The following is a 20,746-nucleotide window of genomic DNA, read 5'->3' on the forward strand; positions in this document are numbered from 1 at the left end:
AACAGTTATTTCTTATCAAACAAACTAGTTTTGAATGAAGAGAAATCAAAGTATATGACTTTCACGTCAAATAATTTATTAAACCATCAAGCTACTATACAAGCAGCAATAGATAAAACAGACTGCACGAAGTTGCTGGGGGTCCTTTTAGACAGTAATTAATTGTAAATGGTCAAACCACATTTCTAATTTGAAATCCAGATTAAGTAGCACATGTTATGCATTGAGAATTCTTTCACGTCTCTTTAATACATCAATATTAAAAACACTATACTTTGCCCATTTTTACTCAATAGCCAAATATGGCATTGAAGTCTCGGGTTGTACTACCTCTGAATTAGAGCAGATATTCGTACTTCAGAAAAGAGCTATTAGGATAATGTATAAAATGAAATTTAGAGATTTTTGTAGAGGCATCTTTAGACAAAACAATATTCTTACAATTCCTGATCTGTATATATTTTCGTGTATAATGTATTTACATTGCAAAATTCATGAATTTAATAAATTTCAATTTAACCATGTTTATTCAACAAGATTCAGAGACAATCACTTTATGCTTCCACAACATTGTTCTGTTTTGTTGGAAGGTAGCACACAATATGCAGCCATAAGATTCTTTAACAAATTGCCAATAGATATACGAATGAATTTACATCAGCCAAACTTTCGGAGGTGTGTACATCAATACATTTGTGAGCTAGTATTCTAAAAATAACTTTTGAGTATGTTTTATCGTATTTATTAATTTATATACTTTTAAGATGTATGTCTGTAACTTTGACTTGTCTCATACATGTACTTTGTATAATGTCGCATGTGATCAATAAATTTGACTTGACTTGACTAAACGGTGGTCAGTGTACCGACACCATCAAATCTCGAAAGCACTTCATACACATTATGAAACGAATCCAGATATGACCTCCTGCAAGCCTTCTTACAAGGAAAAATATTTGGAAAGCGACGTCCAGGAAGATCATCCTTGTTAAAGAACCTCAGAATCTGGTTCAACACAACATCTGTACAGCTTTTCCGGGCTGCTGCAGATAAGATAAGTTGCCATGATGATCGTCAACACTCATCATGGATAGACACATTAAGAAAAAGAATAATAAAACTTATATTTTTGTCTTAATTTAATTTTATTAAACATTTATTATTCTTAAATAATTATTAGTTTTGACAGTCTTATTTACTCTGTTTCAGTTTTGCTTTATTGCATTGCATTTTTAAAGCACTCTTGATAATACCACGCTTTTAGAGCAGGAGACAGATTTGGCGGCATACTACATTTGGGCGTCGTTTCATTTTCAATTAAATCTCCCTTTGAACTTAGGACCCCTAAATTGCTGTATATGCATAAGAAGAAGCTGCCCAATCTTGTTTTGTCTTGACTGTTTTTAATAAACTCATCGGAAAGTCCTAATTGTTGTTGACACGCACCGTAGTACTGTTCTACTAATTGATCCTGACTTCCTGCCTGAAACAAATTTAACATATATTTATGTTCAATATTTAAGCGACTATCCTAATTCTAATTTGTTTAACTTTAGTCCAGGGCGGATCTGTTTTGAGATGGACGTTGAGAGGTGACTCGTATTTTTTTTGCAGAACTTCCTTGGAGTTAACTCATATAATAATAATTGAGTTATCCTCCCACTCAAAAATGTCCGGAACATTGTTTAAATAAATCAAAATGTCAAAAAATGAAGGAAAAATTAGATTTTTTTCTTCGTTTTTTGATTATAACTTTAAAAGTATTCACTTCAGAGAAAAGTTGCACTGACATAAAAGTTGCGTAATTAAATTTTCTACATTATATAGGATTGGTTAATAATTTTAAAAGTTGTCACCCTTATTGCAAACTAGAAATAATTGCGAAAAAAACATAAAAAAACAAGTATTTGCCTTTTACGGTTTTCAACCATTTATGCTACACCTAGAAGCTTCATATTTTACCCAAAAAAACTTTATGGCATAATAAAATAATACTGTAAATTTGATTAAGATTGGTTCAATAGATTTTGCAAAATAAATTTTGAAATCCAGTTTTCGCAAAAAAAAATCATTTTTTCAAAATATTTCAGGACTGAAAATAAAGCAGATAGCAAGTTGAATACATATACAAGAATACTTACTGTACCTTTCATTTGCAATTTGTAAAATTAAAATCGGTTAACTACCACGGCGTCAGGAATTTTTTTAAATAAACATTAATTTTTGGTGCTACGCGCAGTACAGCGGTGTTTGATTGATACAAGTTGATTTCCATCAAAATTTCTTTAAATCTTTAATAATATATTATTTTCTAACTCTATATTTTGTTGTACAGTAAAACCTCGATATAACAGACTAATTGGGGGACGGGATGTCCGTTAAAGCCGAAAGTCCGTTGTAAAAAAATAGGTTTAAAATCAATCAAAATTTTTTTAATTATGTAGGTATACAGTATATAAATCTGTATGAAAGTTAAAACAGGAATAAGGTTTTGTTCGCTACTTTTTTTTTTATTTTTCTACTTTATCTAAAAACTTTCTGCAATATGGTCATTTGGTTGACAAAATTATTCACCGATTCATGGGTTTAATAAGTGATGTATTTTTTGGCAAAACATACAATTAAAGTTGCCATCTTCTGAATTTAGAATACTTTCATGGGAATTAGCAGGAGCTTTGTCTAAAATCAATAAAAATTTCACCTCTTAGGCGGTATTACCAGTTTCTTCTCTGTAAATTTTTTTCACTGTAGGTACAAATCCTTTTAAAACCAATTTTTGAAAATATCTCTGGTGAACCCTTTTAGAGCTATAATATGAAACGGGCAGATGATGCCTTTTGATTTATTTATCGTATGGCATAGATACAATAAGAACACATAATTTAAAAAAGTATATAAAACATTACATGAAGTATCACAAACGAACATCTAATGTATTAATATAATGTAAAACATTTTCGGTCGCATTCAGGAACTCATCGAAAACTCCAGGGTACCGCCTTCGGGGACATTTCTCAATAATGTGGCGGACGGTCTGCCGTTGCGCACCACAGTCACACTCAGGAGTAAGGGCATTTCCCCATATATGCAAGCTGTCAGCACATCTACCGGTACCTGTTATTCTGTTCAGCGCCGTCCATGTATTGCGGGGCACTGGGGCAGTTCAAAGCCTGGCGGTTTCTGATCGATACAGGCCATTTGGTGTGATTCCTGTGGTGAGTCGCTCTCCCATTGTCTTCTCCAAGCGACTTTGTCATTGTCATTGACATTGTCATTGACATTGTCTTCGATTTTTTATATTTTTTTGCATTCATTTTTTTTACATTTGATCGGATTTTTTGTCCGTTATATCCGAAGTCCGTTAAATAGAGGTCCATTCTATCGAGGTTTTACTGTATTTTAATATTTCAATTCCACAAAAATCAAACTAATTTGATTATTGTTTGTGAAATATTGTTTAAACAATTGCATATGTTTAAAAATAATAAACTTTTATTCTCTAAGTTAAAATATATGAACAAAGAAAGTTTTTGCTAAAAAAAGTGTAATTTCAAAGGACACAAAATATGTGTTTTTATTTTGCAATAAACAAATTCATTTATTTATATCGAAATGTACTAAGAATTAAAATTTATCAATCATTATCTAAGGTAATTGGAATGCCCAATCAGAGTAAACATATCCGCTGTCCTGCGCGTAGCACCAAAAATTAATGTTTATTTAAAAAAATTCCTGACGCTGTAGTAGTTAACCGATTTTAATTTTGAAAATTGGAAATGAAAGGTACAGTATTATTCTATATGTAAAAAAATTCAACTTGCTGTCTGCTTTATTTTCAGTCCTGTAACATTTTGAAAAAGTAATTTTTTTGCGAAAGCTGGACTGCAAAATTTATTTTGCAAAATCTGTTAAACCGATTTTAATGAAATTTACAGTGTTGTTTTATTATATATCATAAAGTTTTTTTCTGGGTAAAATATGAAAGTCCTATGTGTAGCATAAATGGTTGAAAAACGTAAAATGCGAATACTTGTTTTTTATTGTTTTTTTTTTCGCAATTATTGCTCTTTTACAACAAAGGTGACAATTTTTAAAATTTTTAACTAATCCTATAAGGTAGGAAATTTAATTACGCAACTTTTATGTCAGCGCAATTTTTCTCGGAAATGAATACATTTAAAGTTATAATAAAAAAACCAAGAAAATAATCGAATTTTTCCTTCAATTTTATTTTGATTATTTAAACAATGTTCCGGACCTTTTTGAGTGGGAGGATAACTCAACTATTATTATATGAATTATTTCCAAGCATATTCTGCAAAAAAATATGAGTCGCCTCTCAACATCCAAATGTACTAATATTTTTACTGATGCGCCCTGGTCTATTTGCACTTAAAAGAAATCATTGAGATTGATTTCCGAAGTGGAAATCGAAACGTCAACATTGAAATCGTATTTTCAATTAAAATTGTGATTCATTTTCATTAAATAAAGTAGATAACATATATTAAAGATAAAGAATAGTTAGGTGCTGGTAACACGCTAGATTCTTCTAAATTCATATCGAACATGTAAAATGAGTTTAATTTGAATGCCTAAGATTTATGTGGTCCTTACGCGCACACAAATTGATTTATTAAAGTTTTACAGATCTGCAAATCACTGGGATCATTTTAAAACTGTAATTAACAGAACTACTTTCGACTTTCGACTTACCCAAAATTAAATATAAAAAAACAACAGTGGATGAGTATTGAAACATTATGGAACAAAGGAGGAAATTTAAAAACCAGATCCCCAAAAATAGAGCAACTTACAGAACGAAATGAGAAAAAAAAATACGAACAGCAAAAAAATTATGGTTTTCTTCAAAAAAAAAAAAGATAAATGTCTTGAAATTGAAGATATACAAGAGAAGCATCATGTAAGTATTCCATTTACAAGTATACAAAAATATAAAAGAAGTTGTTGATACATATACGAAATAAAAGAAAATGCAACCTTGATGATAAAATAGGTAACATCATAAACGAAGGTATCATAAACGATATCGATAAACTACAAAGATTGAAAGAGTACATTAAACCATTAAGCAACTATTTAGCAATGACCGAAAATTTTAAAAAATACAAAATTGTATTACAGGCCCCACAATGAGAATGCAAGAATGACCATGTGCAAAATAAAAATAGCCAAAAATAGAACAGCTAAAAGGAAGAAAATATAAATTTTTTGTTTTGGTGCCTGGAGAAGCGGTCTTAAACTATGGGCTCCTTTAAGAGCAGGCACCAAAATGGATAGCGAATAGTATTTAAATGTAGGTGGGGAAAAGAGAAAAACAGGAATAGGAGACACATAAATCGTGTTAAGAGCATAGGCACAAAATGTCGCCTGTCAAAATGTTCAATGTGTTTTAAATGTATTCTTTTTTTCGAATCCTAAGAAAACTGATAAGTATTTTTGAAAAATTTAAATGCAGAATGAAAGATTACATTATTACTGAGGCCCGAATGTCCCAGAAAACTTTTATAATATTTATTTTAATAAGTTACAGGGGTAAAAATAAAAGAGAAAATTTAGTGTGATTTTTAATTGTAAATACTTTATTCAAAAGAGGACTATTTATTCTAAGTAACTTTCGGTCCTCGGTAATAACGTAATCTTTCATTCTGCGTTTAAATTTTTCAAAGATACTTATTAGTTTTCTCAGGATACGAAAAAAAAGTAATACATTTAAAACACATTGAAAACTTTGACAGGCGACATTTTTCGCCTTTCCCCTTAATAAAATAAAATAAAATATTTTTATTTTGGTGCCTATTTGTTTCGAATATTGGCGATCATTCTGGCTATAGTTATTTTATTAACTGATGCTTTAAATAGATTAGATGTTATTGTGGAGAAAAAAAAAATAAACAATTCATATTAAGGAGAAAAGATGGAATAAAATTATTTCTGTTCTTGTTTTAAAAAAGTATACAAAACGCTGAAAGTCTAGCAGTTTATAGTCCATCATCTTTATTTTTAATGAGACACCCTGTATATTTTTATGTTTTAGAAGTTACTTAATAGCCTCATCTCAAAAAAGTATATTACGTAGGGTGTATTATGAATAATACAAGGTGAAATTAAATGTTGAAATTATGTTAAATATGTACAACAAATTTTGAAATTAATAATTTATTTTACTTTAAGCTACTTAAAATTACCTACATTTAGGTTGAAATATAACCTAAAGAAACCTTGATTTGATCTATTTTGAAGTCTATAAAATGGGGGAAATCCCCAAAAAAACCCTGAAAATCAGCTTTTCGAATTTTTGTAGGTGCGCATATTACGAAAAAATCTGAAAAAATTAGAAATATAGTATTTGAATAAATACACAAATAAAAAAATTAGACCTGCAGCAATATCAAAAATGCTTTTTCGAAAAAATAATGCGTTTTGAGGTTATTTACACTCAACCTAGGGGTCTATTAAAAATACATACAGTCGGAAAAATGAAAGAATACCCATGAACGAACATATAAAACACGCTGTATTTTCCTGTCGCTGTGTCACAAAAAAATTGCCCAGCGCAAGTACATGTAATAATAATTATTACATGTACTTGCGCTGGCCAATTTTTTATGTGACACGGTGACAGGAAAATACAGCGTGTTTTATATGTTCGTTCATGGGTATTCTTTCATTTTTTCTACTGTATATGTTTTTTAAACGCCTCAACTATGCGTGTTGATTTTGTTGACATTTTTATATTGATTGCACTTAAAAACGAAACGAAACAAATACGTTTTTGACGGAAGGGGGAGTGGAGAGTGGAGGTTTAAAATCTGAGTCTTATTTTTTAATCATATAGATAGAACGTAAAAAAATAAAAAATATTGAATTCTGGGCAGGGGGTGAAGGTATTTTGCCTATCTTAACAGGGGGCACTCCTTGTAAAAACTGTCGCAAATTAAACTACTCGCCCCATCTCAAAGGATTTTTACTAAAAACAGCTACAAGTTTAACAATAGAATATAGCTTGTGTCATGATGAAAGTATTAACTGCATTTTTGCGTCAGATTTGACGCACAACTTATGAATAATATAATGCGATACTTAAAATTCATTTGATAATGGTTTCCTGTATTATAAAATACTTACAATTATCTGTAACATTCAAATACTCACTGAAATTTAATTATAAATTAATGGTTCGATAAGTTGGAAATAAATTAAACTTAATCTTATAAATAGTTCTTCCATTATATCGTTGCACATGAATAAAACTATTCACGAAGTACTTTTTATACCAGGTCTCTTTTTTACTCACAGAAACTAGTATCACAAAATTAAACCGCTTGTCCATAGAAAGAACAATACGTTAAACAAGGATAAACAATATGGCATGTCTTTGATACCTTGTTTACTACGAATTTTGACGTTTATCATTTTCAGTGACAGTGACATTAGCGCATTTTTTGTGTTTATTGGAATTTATAACTTATATTGTGTGAAATATATAGTAAAATATAAATGTACAATATAAAATAATTGTTATTAATGTTATTAATAATTATAAAATACGTCCACCGATAATAGACACTTCCTAATTATTACATTGACAGCACATATCAATGATATTATACAGGGTGTCCCGAAAAGATTGGTCATAAATTATACCATAGATTCTGGGGTCAAAAATATGTTGATTGAACCTAACTTACCTTAGTACAAATGTGCACATAAAAAGAGTTAGAAAATAAAAATCAATTTTTTCCAATATTTCGAAAATTCGAAATAGGAATGTGGCATTCTCATGGCAGAAACATCTTAACAAAAAATTATAGTGAAATTTGTGCACCCCATAAAAATTTTAAAATTAAAATTTAAAAATTTTATGGGGTTTTGTTCCCTTAAACCCTTCCCAAACTTTTGTGTACGTTCCAATTAAATTATTATGGTGGTACCAATAGTTAGACACAATACTTTTAAAACTTTTTTGCCTTTTAGTATTTTTTAGATAAACCAGTTTTTATCGAGATGCGGCTTCTTTTTTAATATGTTTACATAAAAATTGTATGGGGGTTTCGTTCCTTTAAACCCCCCAAATGTTTGTGTACGTTCCAATTAAACTTTTATTGCGGCACCATTAGTTAAACACAGTGTTTTTAAAACTTTTTTGCCTCTTAGTATATTTTCATATTATAAAAATGTAAATTATAGATTTTTCATATTATTACCAGGTCTATCATACTTAACCATATACATACAAACAGGTGATGGATTTGAAAAATATTCCAAATATTTTGATAAAAACTGGCTTTTCGAGAAAGTACTAACAGGCAAAAAAGTTTTAGAAACCCTGTGTTTAACTAATAATACTTTAACAATAATTCAATACGAACATACACAAAAGTTTAGGGGGGTTTATGGGAACAAAACCCCCATAAAATATTTATGGGGTGCACAAATTTCACTATAATTTTTTTGTTAAGATGTTCCTGCCGTAAGAATGCCGCATGTCTATTTTCAATAAAAGATCTCTAATAGTTTTCAAAATATTGAAAAAAATTGATTTTCATTTTGTAACTTTAAAGGGCTGTAACTTTTTTTATGTGCACATTTTTACTAAGGTAAGTTACGTTCAATCAACATATTTTTGACCCCAGAATCTGTGGTATAATTTATGGCCAATCTTTTCGGGACACCCTGTATATTGACGTACGTTTCACTTATTGTTTTGATTTAACTTGTTTGCAAATTAATTATGACGTATGTGCAAAGATATAATGGAGCAACTATAGCAACAAAATCGTTGTTTTTACCTGAAGGTTTTCCATACATTCCTCATGGAAGAACGCTTTTTGTTCTGGTGTTCCTCTCGGTGGTCTACATTTCGTCAGTATGTCATTAATATTTATTTCTCCAGCCCGATCTGATTCCCTGTAATACTCTCTAACTTGTACATCTAACAAATCTCCTTGTCGGTTCATAAATCCTAGATTCGTGTATACGCAGAGGGCAAATGATCCTATCCTATTCCTGTCCTGAGGTTTTGCCTTTGCAACTCCGTATGTCAGAATATCTTGGGGAATTTGCCACTTCCTTTGGCATATTTGTAATATTTGATTCATTTGTTGGACATCGTCTTGCAAGGCGCCCTAAAAAAACAGAAAACCAATTTTCATTTCGGTAAAAATCATTTAAAATCTTGAAAAATAATTGAATCTGTATATTTTGTTAGATAAGGAACAAGCATTATAACTAGAGCTCGGGAAATATGAAAAATGCATATTAAGTGCATATTTGCATCTTCTGGATAAATTGTATAAATTAATGCATATGCATTTCGTGCATATATTCATATAAAATTGCATATTTTCATATTCGTCCATGTGGTGAGACCGCTCCCGTCTGAAAAACATTTCTAATTCGGTTTATCTGCGGATTCATATTCAAAAATGTCCCCTTTAAACAAATCTAAAGGGTGCTGGACGGAATTTTTGGGCAGAAATTGTTTAAACAATTTTTTTAAACAAATACATAAGATCACCTTTTAAGGTAAGAGAAATGCGGAAGATAGTGGCGTAGCTGACAGGCCCGCAGGTCCCGCAAGGGACCTCCTAACGTCGGGGCCCTTTAAAGCCTTCAAGCTTAATACTTCTACGTTCTTTAAATTGGGAACCAAAACATATTAGGGCCCACAAGGCGGGAAGGGGCCCGACGTTAGGAGGGGCCGCTTAAAGCTTTCAAGCTTAATACTTCTACGTTCTTTAAATTGGGAACCAAAACATATTAGGGCCCGCAAGGCGGGGGGGGGGCGACGTTAGAAGGGGCCCCTTAAAGCCTTCAAGCTTAATACTTCTACGTTCTTTAAATTGGGGACCAAAACATATTTTCCTAATAAGCATCAAAATAGGGAATTTGGAAGGAAGTAAGAAAGTGGGTAATTGACGTAACTCTTACTCCTTCCGGGGCGTGATGGTAGTTTGGATGAAAGTGAATATAAAAAAGGTAATTTTTTGTCGGCGGTTCATTTACTAGCCAAATTAACCGATAAAAACAGTACCTAACTTAAAAACAAATTACTTGAGCCCGCAAATACACAACGTTATATTCAATAATTCTCGATATGTACTACTCAAGATATTTCAAAACACGATCAGCTTAGTTTTATTTTCCGGTATGTAAAAATACCGTTAAAAATAATTCACCTTCCAAAGCAGAAGTTGTTGAAAATTTTTTGGGACTTATTTGCATATTAGACCAAAGTGCAGAAGGTCTTGTAAATGAAATTTTAAAATTTATACAATCAAAGCACCTTTCCGTACACAACTGCAGAAGAAAGGAATATATGGGGCAAGCGTTATGAGTGGTGTATATTCAGTATTCAGGCGTACAAAGGCGCATAACTGACATTGAAAAAAACAGCTTCCTATGTTCATTGTGCATCCCATAAGCTGAACCTAGTGTTGACTAATGCCGTTGCTGGTGTAAAGGAGTTGTTTTTTTACGATATAATTAAGAGATTATATGTTTTTTTAGTGCAAGTATTAAAAGATGGGATGTAGGTACTATGTACTATTATGACTTTGGATTCATCGCGTTTGCCAACACTTAAAACGATATGTGAAACCCGGTGGTCAACCAGACATGATGCTATTATGACTTTGCATCGAGCTTTTCATTGCTATCTAAAAAACGATGAAAATTTAGAAGCTAATGCATTATTAGAGCATATGAATAACTTTAAATTTGTCGTTAACATTACTATTAAATAGTATTCAATCTAAAATACTCAACTTTATTAATCTAACATCAAAACATTTGTAATCTGAAACGGCTCTGAGCGAGTTAACGCTCGCTCTTCAACTTTTTGAAAAAACTCGTGATAATCTTCGAGAAATGAGAAATTTAGTTTCCGAAACTTTAGCAGAAGCAGCAGGAATAGCATCATAGTGGGGTATTATACCAGAATTTAAAAATAAACGGATAAAACGTAAGTATACATAAATTTTACGATGAGCTCAGTTGCGACGAAAAAATAACTTTAGAAAAGTTTTAAAGTTAATGTTTTTAATGTAAATTTAGATATAATATTTCAACAACTTATAATAGGTTTGTCGGATTAAGACACATGTATAATAGGTTTTATGTATATTCCCAAAAAATCTATTAACACTAACTGATGAATACTTATTAAAGAAAGGCCAAATAGTGCCATTTTCACATATTTTAGAAATTATACTGTTATTAGTAGTCGTTTTGTTTATAATACGGGGCCCCACAAAAATTGCCGCGGGGGACCTCCCAATCTTCAGCTACGCCACTGACGGAAGAGAATAACGCAGGCAAACAGAGCTTATTTTGCCCTCTCCCATATATTTCGGTCTAAAAGTGTCCACCGAAATACAAAGATGAGAATCTATAAAACTTTAATTCGACCAATAACATGCTATGGCAGTGAAGCCTGGGTCCTGAAAGAAACATCCAAAAACAAACTCGACACATTCGAAAGGAAAGTACTGAGGAGAATACTAGGACCTGTGAGGGAAAACGGAATCTTCAGAAGTCGGTACAACAACGAAATTTATCCACTTTATAAGGAAGCACCCATGTCAGACTTCATTAGAATACAAAGATTGCAATGGGCCGGACATGTGATAAGAATGTGAGAGAATAGGCTACCAAAAAGAGCACTGAATGCTAAAATGCAGGGAAAGAGACCGGTTGGAAAGCCAAGAAAGCGCTGGGAAGACACAGTAAACAGCGACGCACAAGACCTTTTATAGGATTCCGTGTATGAAGAAAAGCAGCCACAAACAAGCAAGGGTGGAGGCAAAAAATAAAGGAGGCCAAGGCTCAATTTGGGCTGTAATGCCGTAGAAGAAGAGATAAGAAGATGGGCTGGTTTATTTCTGTATCAATGAGGAACTCATAATTACAAATAGCTTTTTCAAACTTTCTAAACCTAGATGATAGAGGTCGCCAGCTGACAACAAAAGCGGACATATCCTCCGATCACAAACCGGTTGTTTTGTCGATGAGAATGAAACTAAAGACTGTAAAAATTATGGATAAAAGGCGACTCAAACAAGACAGCACATATGCGAAAACGAAATTTAAAATAAACGAAAACTTGTAAAAGATATCCTCAAACCAATCGGAGCAAAAAGAAAACCTTGAACGACAATAGAAATTCTTGAACTCATTTAATAATGAAGAAAACATAAAGCAAAAAACCTCAATAAATACAGAGAAATTCAGAAAAACACCAGAAAGAAAATTCGAGAGGTAAAAGAGAGGTGGCTCTCCGACAGTTTCTAGGAAATAAAAGATCTAGATAAAAAGTACGATAGCTTTAATTTACACAAAAAAATCAAAGAAATGGCAGGTTCTAGAAATAGCACAAGAATGAATATTCTTAAAAATGCAAAAGAGAATATTATTACTCATGTGAAGGAAAGATTGGGTTACTGGAACAATTATATATCTAACAAGTATTTACTGATGAAAGAACTTTCATTAGAAACCAAAGGGATACCGGATCACCGATATTACGAGAAGTCATATTTGCTATCAAAACATAAAATATGACAAGCTTGTGAACCAGATAGATGATATTTATGATAAAACTCATTGATGAAGATGTTCTTGATGTAATGAGTGAATGTTGTTCTGAAGCTATTTCCTTGTGGCATTTTTCTAGTCAACTATTTTAAATGGGAAATAAGCCACAATTTTACTAAAAAAAATTTTGTGGCTTATATCCAATTTAAAATAGTTGATTAGTAATGAGTGAACTATAATCAAATATATCAGACTGCAACAATCCCCAGATAATGGCTCCAATCGACATTTGTAGCAATTTCCAAAAAGTCAAACTGAACAACCTGCTCAAATTACAGAACAATAGCTTTAATGAGTCACACACTTAAAATATTTTTGAGAATAATACGCAGCAGAATTGTTAAAAATCCTAAACATGAAATTAGCTTCACAAATTGGCTTTAGAAATGGAACGGCCACAAGAGATGCTTTGTTCGCCTTAAATGTGTTGTCTCAGAGATGGACATGAATCAGGACATGGACTGTTTCGTAGACTTTGAAAAGGCATTTGATAAGATTCAACAAAAAAACTAGTAGATAAGAGTTTAGAACAGCTACTTTAATCAATGAGGTGTGTCGGAAATTCAATGAAAAGTAACGTAGAAAATATTAGAGGATAGTGATCACAATAACAAAACAACTCTTAAAAAAATTCAAATTTCTTTGTAATACTTTAACTATGAAAGATTTCCATTTTTAAACCTGCTATTTTGAAAATGATTTTCGATTTGGAGACTGGAAATGTAAAATAAAGTAGTTAATCTTTCAAAATTTCACAGTTAATTTCCATTCTACATCAATTACAATACTACAAAAGTAAAATGCCACAAGAAAATAAATACATTAACTAGTTTACAAAAAAAAACTTACCAGAGCAATTGCCACGAAACTCAAAAAACAAATCAAACTTTTCATGATGACAACACGAATATTTCTATTGACTATCGAAAAAAAATACTTTGATTTCTATAAATACTGTGATTAGTAATAAAACAGATCGTTAAAAACTAATTTTGGAAAGTTCTAATTTCTTTGTCGCGTACACGTTGAATCACCGTCTCCGAAAAATATATAAGTATAGTAGGGGAGTGCATATAGATTTTCACTTCGGAAAAAATCAAACAAGATAGAACTTTTGGTAATTTCATTAAGAAATGTTTAATAAACAATATATCAATAAGTTCTACTCGAGAAGTGGGTGCTTCATTTTTTATTAAACAAATGAACTGCGAAATTCGATGTTTTTTTAAATAACTCCGAAAGTATAAATTGTAGAAAAGAACTGACTTGACCGTTGAAAAATTCAGAAAATTTTACAAAAAAAAACTTTCTATAAAGATTTTTCTAAAATTAAATCTGTAGCTTCTATAATTTTTTATTTATAACTCTAAAGTCACCCTTCTCACAAACATTAGCGCACTGTAAACTAGCGTACGGCGAAGTGCACGGTTGAGTTATTTATGTAATTCTTTAATTAATGGATCAAATGAAATTTTATAAATTGCTCATGAAAGAAGAATAATTTATCTATCTTATGGTTGTAATAAAAAGAAATAAAATGTATGGGCATAAGTACGGTGTGAGCGGAAAGTGAGACTTACATGAATTTGGTTTAAAAATGATTTAAAAACGTGTAACTCATACAATTTTTCTTATAAAACTCTTAATTTTGCACAGCTTACCTTTCAGACATCTTACTAAACGATGTTTCTCTAAAAAAAATCTCAAAAATTTAATTCAAATGACACGACACGTTTCAAAAAATATAATTTTTGAAAACTTCGTAGTTTTACAGAATTACCACCACTTTAAGACGGTATTACTCAAGTTTGAACAGATTTATTACAGTTCTGTAGGTTCCTTTTTAAAGCTTATAATGTAGTCTTTAAAATGCACTGAATTATTTTACTTTAGAAATGAAATAAACTATTTCTTTTTGAGAAAATTAATAAAGATAACAAAAATGTAATACAAAAACCGAAAATTACCAGTTAAAAAAATGTTTGTACAAAGTGATCAAAACTTTTTTCTTTAAAACTTACCTAAAATACATTTAATAATAAGCTTCAACAATAATAAATGTTCAATAAAAAAAAATTTTTTAGCTCTTATACAGTATGTCTGCGTAACTTGAGACCTATTGATAACTTTTTTATTATCAGTTTTACGAAAAAAACTTGTTCTTTATAAAATACTCTGCTTTATATATAATCTAAGATGCAACCATCAAATGTCAAATTTTATTAATTTTATACGAGGTATGTCAAAAAATATGAATTTTACTCAAGAGTAAAGTACCTTTATATTTTACAATATCGAAAATTGTTATTAAGAAAAGTTGTTTGGAATTAAAAAATATGTTTCAGTGTCAAATTACATCCTTCTAATTGAAATATTGTGAATAATAAAGGCACTTACCTCTTAAGTAAAATTCGTATTTTTTACATACCTCGTATAAAATTGCAAAAGTTTGATATCTGTTAGTTGTATCTTAAATTTTAGACCAGTTAGAGTATTTTGTGAAGAATAACTTTTTTTCGTAAAATTGATAATAAACTAGTTATCATAATTGTAATAAAATGATGATGGGTATCCGCAATTTGAGAAAAAATTGAAAAAAAATGTTTCGATTAGAATAATGTAATTATATATTAAAACATAGTTTTTAATTTCAAACAACTTTTCATAATAGCATAATAGCATAATAGCACTTTTAGCAATGCATTTTGCAAAATAAAATTGAAGGAAAAAAGGCCCCAGGACGAAGAAGAATATCCTGGCTTGCTAACCTGAGAGCATGGTATAGAAAGACCTCAACACAACTGTTCCGTATAGAAACCAACAAAATCATCATAGCCAGAATGATCGCCAACGTTCGGAACGGACAGGCACCCTAAGCAGACCAACTTGAGATAAGCACATCTTCGGTTTTTAACTTATTCATTTAAGACTAGTCGAGTAGTTTTTAAACAATTCTATTTGTTTATCCGATTTGAGTAAAAAAGATAATTTTCCAATGGCTATAAAGGTGCGTTGTCAATATTTAGAAGGGCTTTTTTGGTCTCATTTTTTTCGTAAGGTCTCAAATTTTAATGTTTAAAAAAAGTATATTCATTTTTTCCGTACAAATAATTATGAAGAATTACCATATTTGGCCTTATAAAGAATTAAATTATTTGCGCCGTTTTAACCTTTACGTTTACAAAAAAAAAACAAAATACACCATCTGAGAAGTTATGAAAAAACATATTAAAAAAAGCTTGTAATACAACCCATATAATTTGAGATATTTTTTTAACACAGTGCAATTGTTTATAACCATTAACCCGGGAGTAGGCGCGCTCACTTCTGTAACGTCGATAGTAGCGTGTGAGATTCTATCTCAAAATACGAATTTAAAACAAATTTTTATTTTGTACTATTTTTATCTACTTTTTATATTGAAAATATATATTTCCAACAATTTTATTTAAAAAACCTGTGTTAACGGCCACCTGCCAACATCGGTCACCTGTCCTAACGGCCAGTTTAAAAATTTCCCAAACCAATTATATGTAGACTACAAAAACTGGCAATACCGTCCACCTTTCTATATCGGCCAATAGTTCTTTCATTTTTAGTGGCCGTTACTGACAAATTTTATTGTACATATTACGAAAAAGGATGAAATGTGAGATTCTATCTAACGGCGCGACTACTCGCGGGTTAAAGCTAATTGGCTCTCCCCAAAGCCATAAATTCCACAAAAAGAAGAAGAAAAAAATTTCTACGCATTACTACACCCTTCCCCGAGGCACTTACGAAATTTTTTCAAAATTGCAAAATTTTTCATCAAGTTATCGCGAAAAAGGATAAAAATTGAAATTCTATCTCACCGCGCGACTACTCGCGGGTTAAGAACTGGGTAGTCCAGAAAGCTACTGCGCACCCACTAGGAAAAATATTCCGATTCAAATTTTTTGCACAGTCTTACTCAAAAAGGACCCCTTTTAACAAATTTGCCTGTTGCCAGGACCAAAAGTGGGTCAAAAAGTTTTTAAACGTTTTTTTTTTTGTTTTATTTTCCTAAAATTATTTTTTTGCATGGAACAAAGTTTTTTTTAGGTTTTTTGGATCATTCCCAACAGAAAAGGTCTTTAGTGACTTTTCTCTAAAGTTGATAGTTTTGACATATAAGCGATTAAAAATTGAAAAATTGCGAAATCGGCCATTTTTAACCCTCAAAAACTATGTGAAAAACTGAAATTTTGAATGTTGCCAAGGTAGGTAGATATTCTTTAAACATCGATTGATGAAATCCCGAAGAGTTTTTTGCAATACAATATTCAAAACTCCTTTGTTTTTTAATTGCTAATCAAGCGTGCGCGACACTATTTTCCACCGTTGCATGTGTATACAGTATGGTGCAAATGAAAGGAATAAATTCGTTATTTCGTAAACCGGCGGACTTTAAGGAAAAATCCCGAAACAGGTCGATTTTTATTTTTAAGTTATGATATTGTGGCATATAATATGGTATACTAGTGACGTCATCCATCTGGGCGTGATGACGCAATCGATGATTTTTTAAATGAGAATAGGGGTCGTGTGTTAGCTCATTTGAAAGGTTCTTAAATTCTCTATTCAGTAATATAAACATTTACATAATTATTTATACAGGGTGTCCAAAAAAATTTTATTAAATTAAATTATTTGACTAAAAAGAAGAATGTATGTAATTTATTTAATTTAAAATACATTTAACTGCTTTCATAAATCAGAAAACAAAGTTTATTTCACAAATAAACATTGCTTTTCGCTTAAATTAAATGTTCAAAATTCTAAGAGGCAGGTGGCTGGCGGGAGCTGTCTTGAACATTGAATTTAATCGAAAAGCAATGTTTATTTGTGAAATAAACATTTTTTTAGTTTTCGAGTAGCAGAAAAATGTATTTTGAAATTAATAAATTACATACATTCTTCTTTTTTTTCAAATAATTTAATTAAAAACTTTTTTTGGACACCCTGTATAAATAATTATGTAAATGTTTATATTACTGAATAGAGAATTGAAGAACCTTTCAAATGAGCTAGCACACGACCCCTATTCTCATTTTAAAAAAATCATAGATTACGTCATCACGCCCAGATGGATGACGTCACTAGTATACCATATATGCCACAATATCATAACTTAAAAATAAAAATCGACCTGTTTCGGGATTTTTCCTTAAAGTCGCCGGTTTACGAAATAACGAATTTATTCCTTTCATTTGCACCATACTGTATACATGCAACGCAACGGTTGAAAATAGTGTCGCACACGCTTGATTAGCAATTAAAAAACAAAGGAGTTTTGCATATTGTATTGCAAAAAACTCTTCGGGATTTCATCAATCGATGTTTAAAGAATATCTACCTACCTTGGCAACATTCAAATTTTCAGTTTTTCACATAGTTTTTGAGGGTTAAAAATGGCCGATTTCGCAATTTTTCAATTTTTAATCGCGTTATGTCAAAAACTATCAACTTTAGAGAAAAGTCACTAAAGACCTTTTCTGTTTGGAATGATGCAAAAAACAAAAAGTTTGTTTCATGCAAAAAAAAATAATTTTAGAAAAAAAAACAAAAAAAAACGTTTAAAAAATTTTTGATCCACTGTTGGTCCTGGCAACATGCAAATTTGTTAAAAAAACGTCCTTTTTGAGTAAGATTGTGCAAAAAATCCAAAGCGGTATATTTTTCCTAGCGGATGCGCAGTGGCTTTCTGGACTAGGGGCTGTGTATCATTTAATGTTTAGTTTTTCTGGAAAAATCATTGTTCTAACGACGTTTCAGCAAGGTCACATTTGAATTTTCAAGTCAGATTAATTCTGTTTTCCTAATGTTCCAGGAGAACCTCGATCAGGAGCAGTGGTATAACCAGGGGAGGGTTTGGGGTTGTACCCCCCCATTGGGATGTACTTTGAGCTCTATACGCTTAACACCTCTATACCCCACAGCGACCCTCCAGTAGTTGTAACCCCCCTTAGGCTCATCCTGGTGATGCCGTTGATCAGGAGGGTTCGAGGAGAACCTTGATCAGGAGGGTTCTCTGAATCACAGCCACAGGTATCGTCAACTTCCACGAAACTGCAGCATGATAAGTCTCCTTTTAGAGGTAACACAGACGGGGCGGCGTACGTCGACTGAACCCCCGCTGAGATGTCGATAGCGACGCATCCCTTACTATACTTTGATGCAGTAACACACACCAGACGCTCTTAAAATTTTCGATGATGCGGCTTTCTGGCGACATATCCTGGAACCCATCCACCGCCAATCGGCTTTATGACTTCGACGGCATATCATAAATGCGTGTATCGTGGTGCAACACAGACGTTTCAGCTGTTTTCTAGCGAATTCTGTAGTGAGTGTTGTCAGATCGTGTTTTTGTGATGGGAAATACACATGTAGAAAAATTAATTAAGTAATGAAATTCAGATGAGACCAGCTATTTGGGATATGCGCATTGATGCATATTCAAACAAAATAATAAAAAAACCTTATTTATTATTATTTTATTTATTTATTTATTATTTTATTTATTATGCTCTACAGGCCTTGTATTTACAATTTTAGATAATACAGTTTATGCTAATAATTTATATACAATTTTATTTGATGTCTATGTAAAAATTGCTGAACTATGGTTCTCCACTATATCCTATTTTTCAGCTCCTCTTTCCAGTGTGTAATTTCCATCGATACTACACCTTCCTGAAACTTTCTTGCCGTCTTTTTCTTGGTCTACCTCGTCTCCTAGTCCCAACTGGTCTTCTGTGTAGTACCATCTTTGGCATTTTTCCCTTATCCGTCCCCTCGACATGACCTGTCCACCTGATTCTTTATGACTTTGTGTATCTTGTTACACTTGGTTCCTTGTAAAGCATCCTTAATTCTTGATTGGTGCTTCTATGCCAGCCCTCTTCTCTATCTGTATTCTTTCCCCTGAAAATAGCTCTTAGCATGTTCCGTTCTCAACTCTATATCTTTTTTTCTTCTGTTTTATTTAGCACCCATGTCTCACATCCGTAGGTGGCTGTTGCTCTTATTACGGTTTTGTATATTCTGGTTTTCGTCTTTCTCGATACGTACTTTGGCTTTAATTTGAATAATTTTTTAAATCAATTTAACACCTGTATTTGCTCAGTGGCGTACCATAGAATGGAATGCCTCTTAGCGTTATAAATAGTTTTTCTTAGGTGATATGTTTTCCCTCATAACGGTGTTATTTCTTGAACACGGCTTTTTAAGATTCACTAATAACTCCTGAAAAGATTATTTAGACATTCTTGTAAAATTAAAAAACATCTCTGGGCCTTTTATTATATTAATTTCGTTAATATAATGTGTAAAAAATCCCTTATAATGTCGTTCCTTTATGATGGGATGTATCCAATATCTGCGTTTTTTTTTTCTTTAATCTAAGATAAAATAAACTTGTATTTATTACAAAAGACAAATCGTAATAACTTTCAGACATCGTATCGTACAGCAGCCAACACGCGACTAACTTTGGCAACAACGAAATACAAATACTTTAAATCCTAGCGTAGCTGCCGCTGTTACACCGCGCCATGTGTTTTACGCTGCCTCGACGTCGATTCGACGCGCGCCGCCTGGTGTGTCCTTGCTCTTAGTGACAAGACTATAAGACATGCCTATAATAGACTCAGAAGTAGGGGTAGTGATTTTGATACTAAGAAAACGCTTTTCCAAATCTATAAAACTCTGGTCTGATGGATTTTTCCATTATTACAGCAATTACCATAAATCCTGATTATAACATTAGAACGCAAATTTGTAATCTTTCAAATGATCTTTGTGTCTTATACATATTAAGTAAGGTACATATTTATAAGTAATATTTACAGTAATCATACAAATGTAACCTTTAAAAATTATCATATTTTCCGTTATTTCAATGCCAACTCGAATGTCTATTTTCGTCAGTGACAACTTTTGACTAACAATATTATCGGTATTGTTAAATAAACCCGCGTAGTATGCATGTAGTAGCAAAAATTAATATTTGTCTTTTCTCAAGTTTAAGTGGTATTTAATTGCGAAAGTATTGATATGATATCTCATAACATTAAACAACGATTAGGATTAGTTGTCAAAATTG

At 31.7% G+C, this 20,746-nt stretch overlaps 2 protein-coding genes across 6 annotated transcripts in view; one reads left to right on the forward strand and one right to left on the reverse strand.

Moving 5' to 3' along the window:
- Nucleotides 1-20,746, forward strand: part of LOC114333399 (uncharacterized) — a 439,275-nt gene that overhangs the window by 236,407 nt on the left and 182,122 nt on the right. The gene's annotated exons all lie outside the window — the stretch shown is intronic.
- LOC114338125 (uncharacterized) lies at nt 1,134-13,583 on the reverse strand. Its single transcript, XM_028288705.2, has 3 exons — nt 13,468-13,583; nt 8,814-9,149; nt 1,134-1,483 (listed from the first exon to the last, which is right to left on the reverse strand). The coding sequence occupies exons 1-3, from the start codon at nt 13,510-13,512 to the stop codon at nt 1,217-1,219; spliced, it is 648 nt and encodes a 215-aa protein (XP_028144506.1). The 5' UTR covers nt 13,513-13,583; the 3' UTR covers nt 1,134-1,216.

Source organism: Diabrotica virgifera, chromosome 6, assembly GCF_917563875.1.
Source record: "Diabrotica virgifera virgifera chromosome 6, PGI_DIABVI_V3a".
In the NCBI taxonomy this organism is placed as follows: Eukaryota; Metazoa; Arthropoda; class Insecta; order Coleoptera; family Chrysomelidae; genus Diabrotica; species Diabrotica virgifera.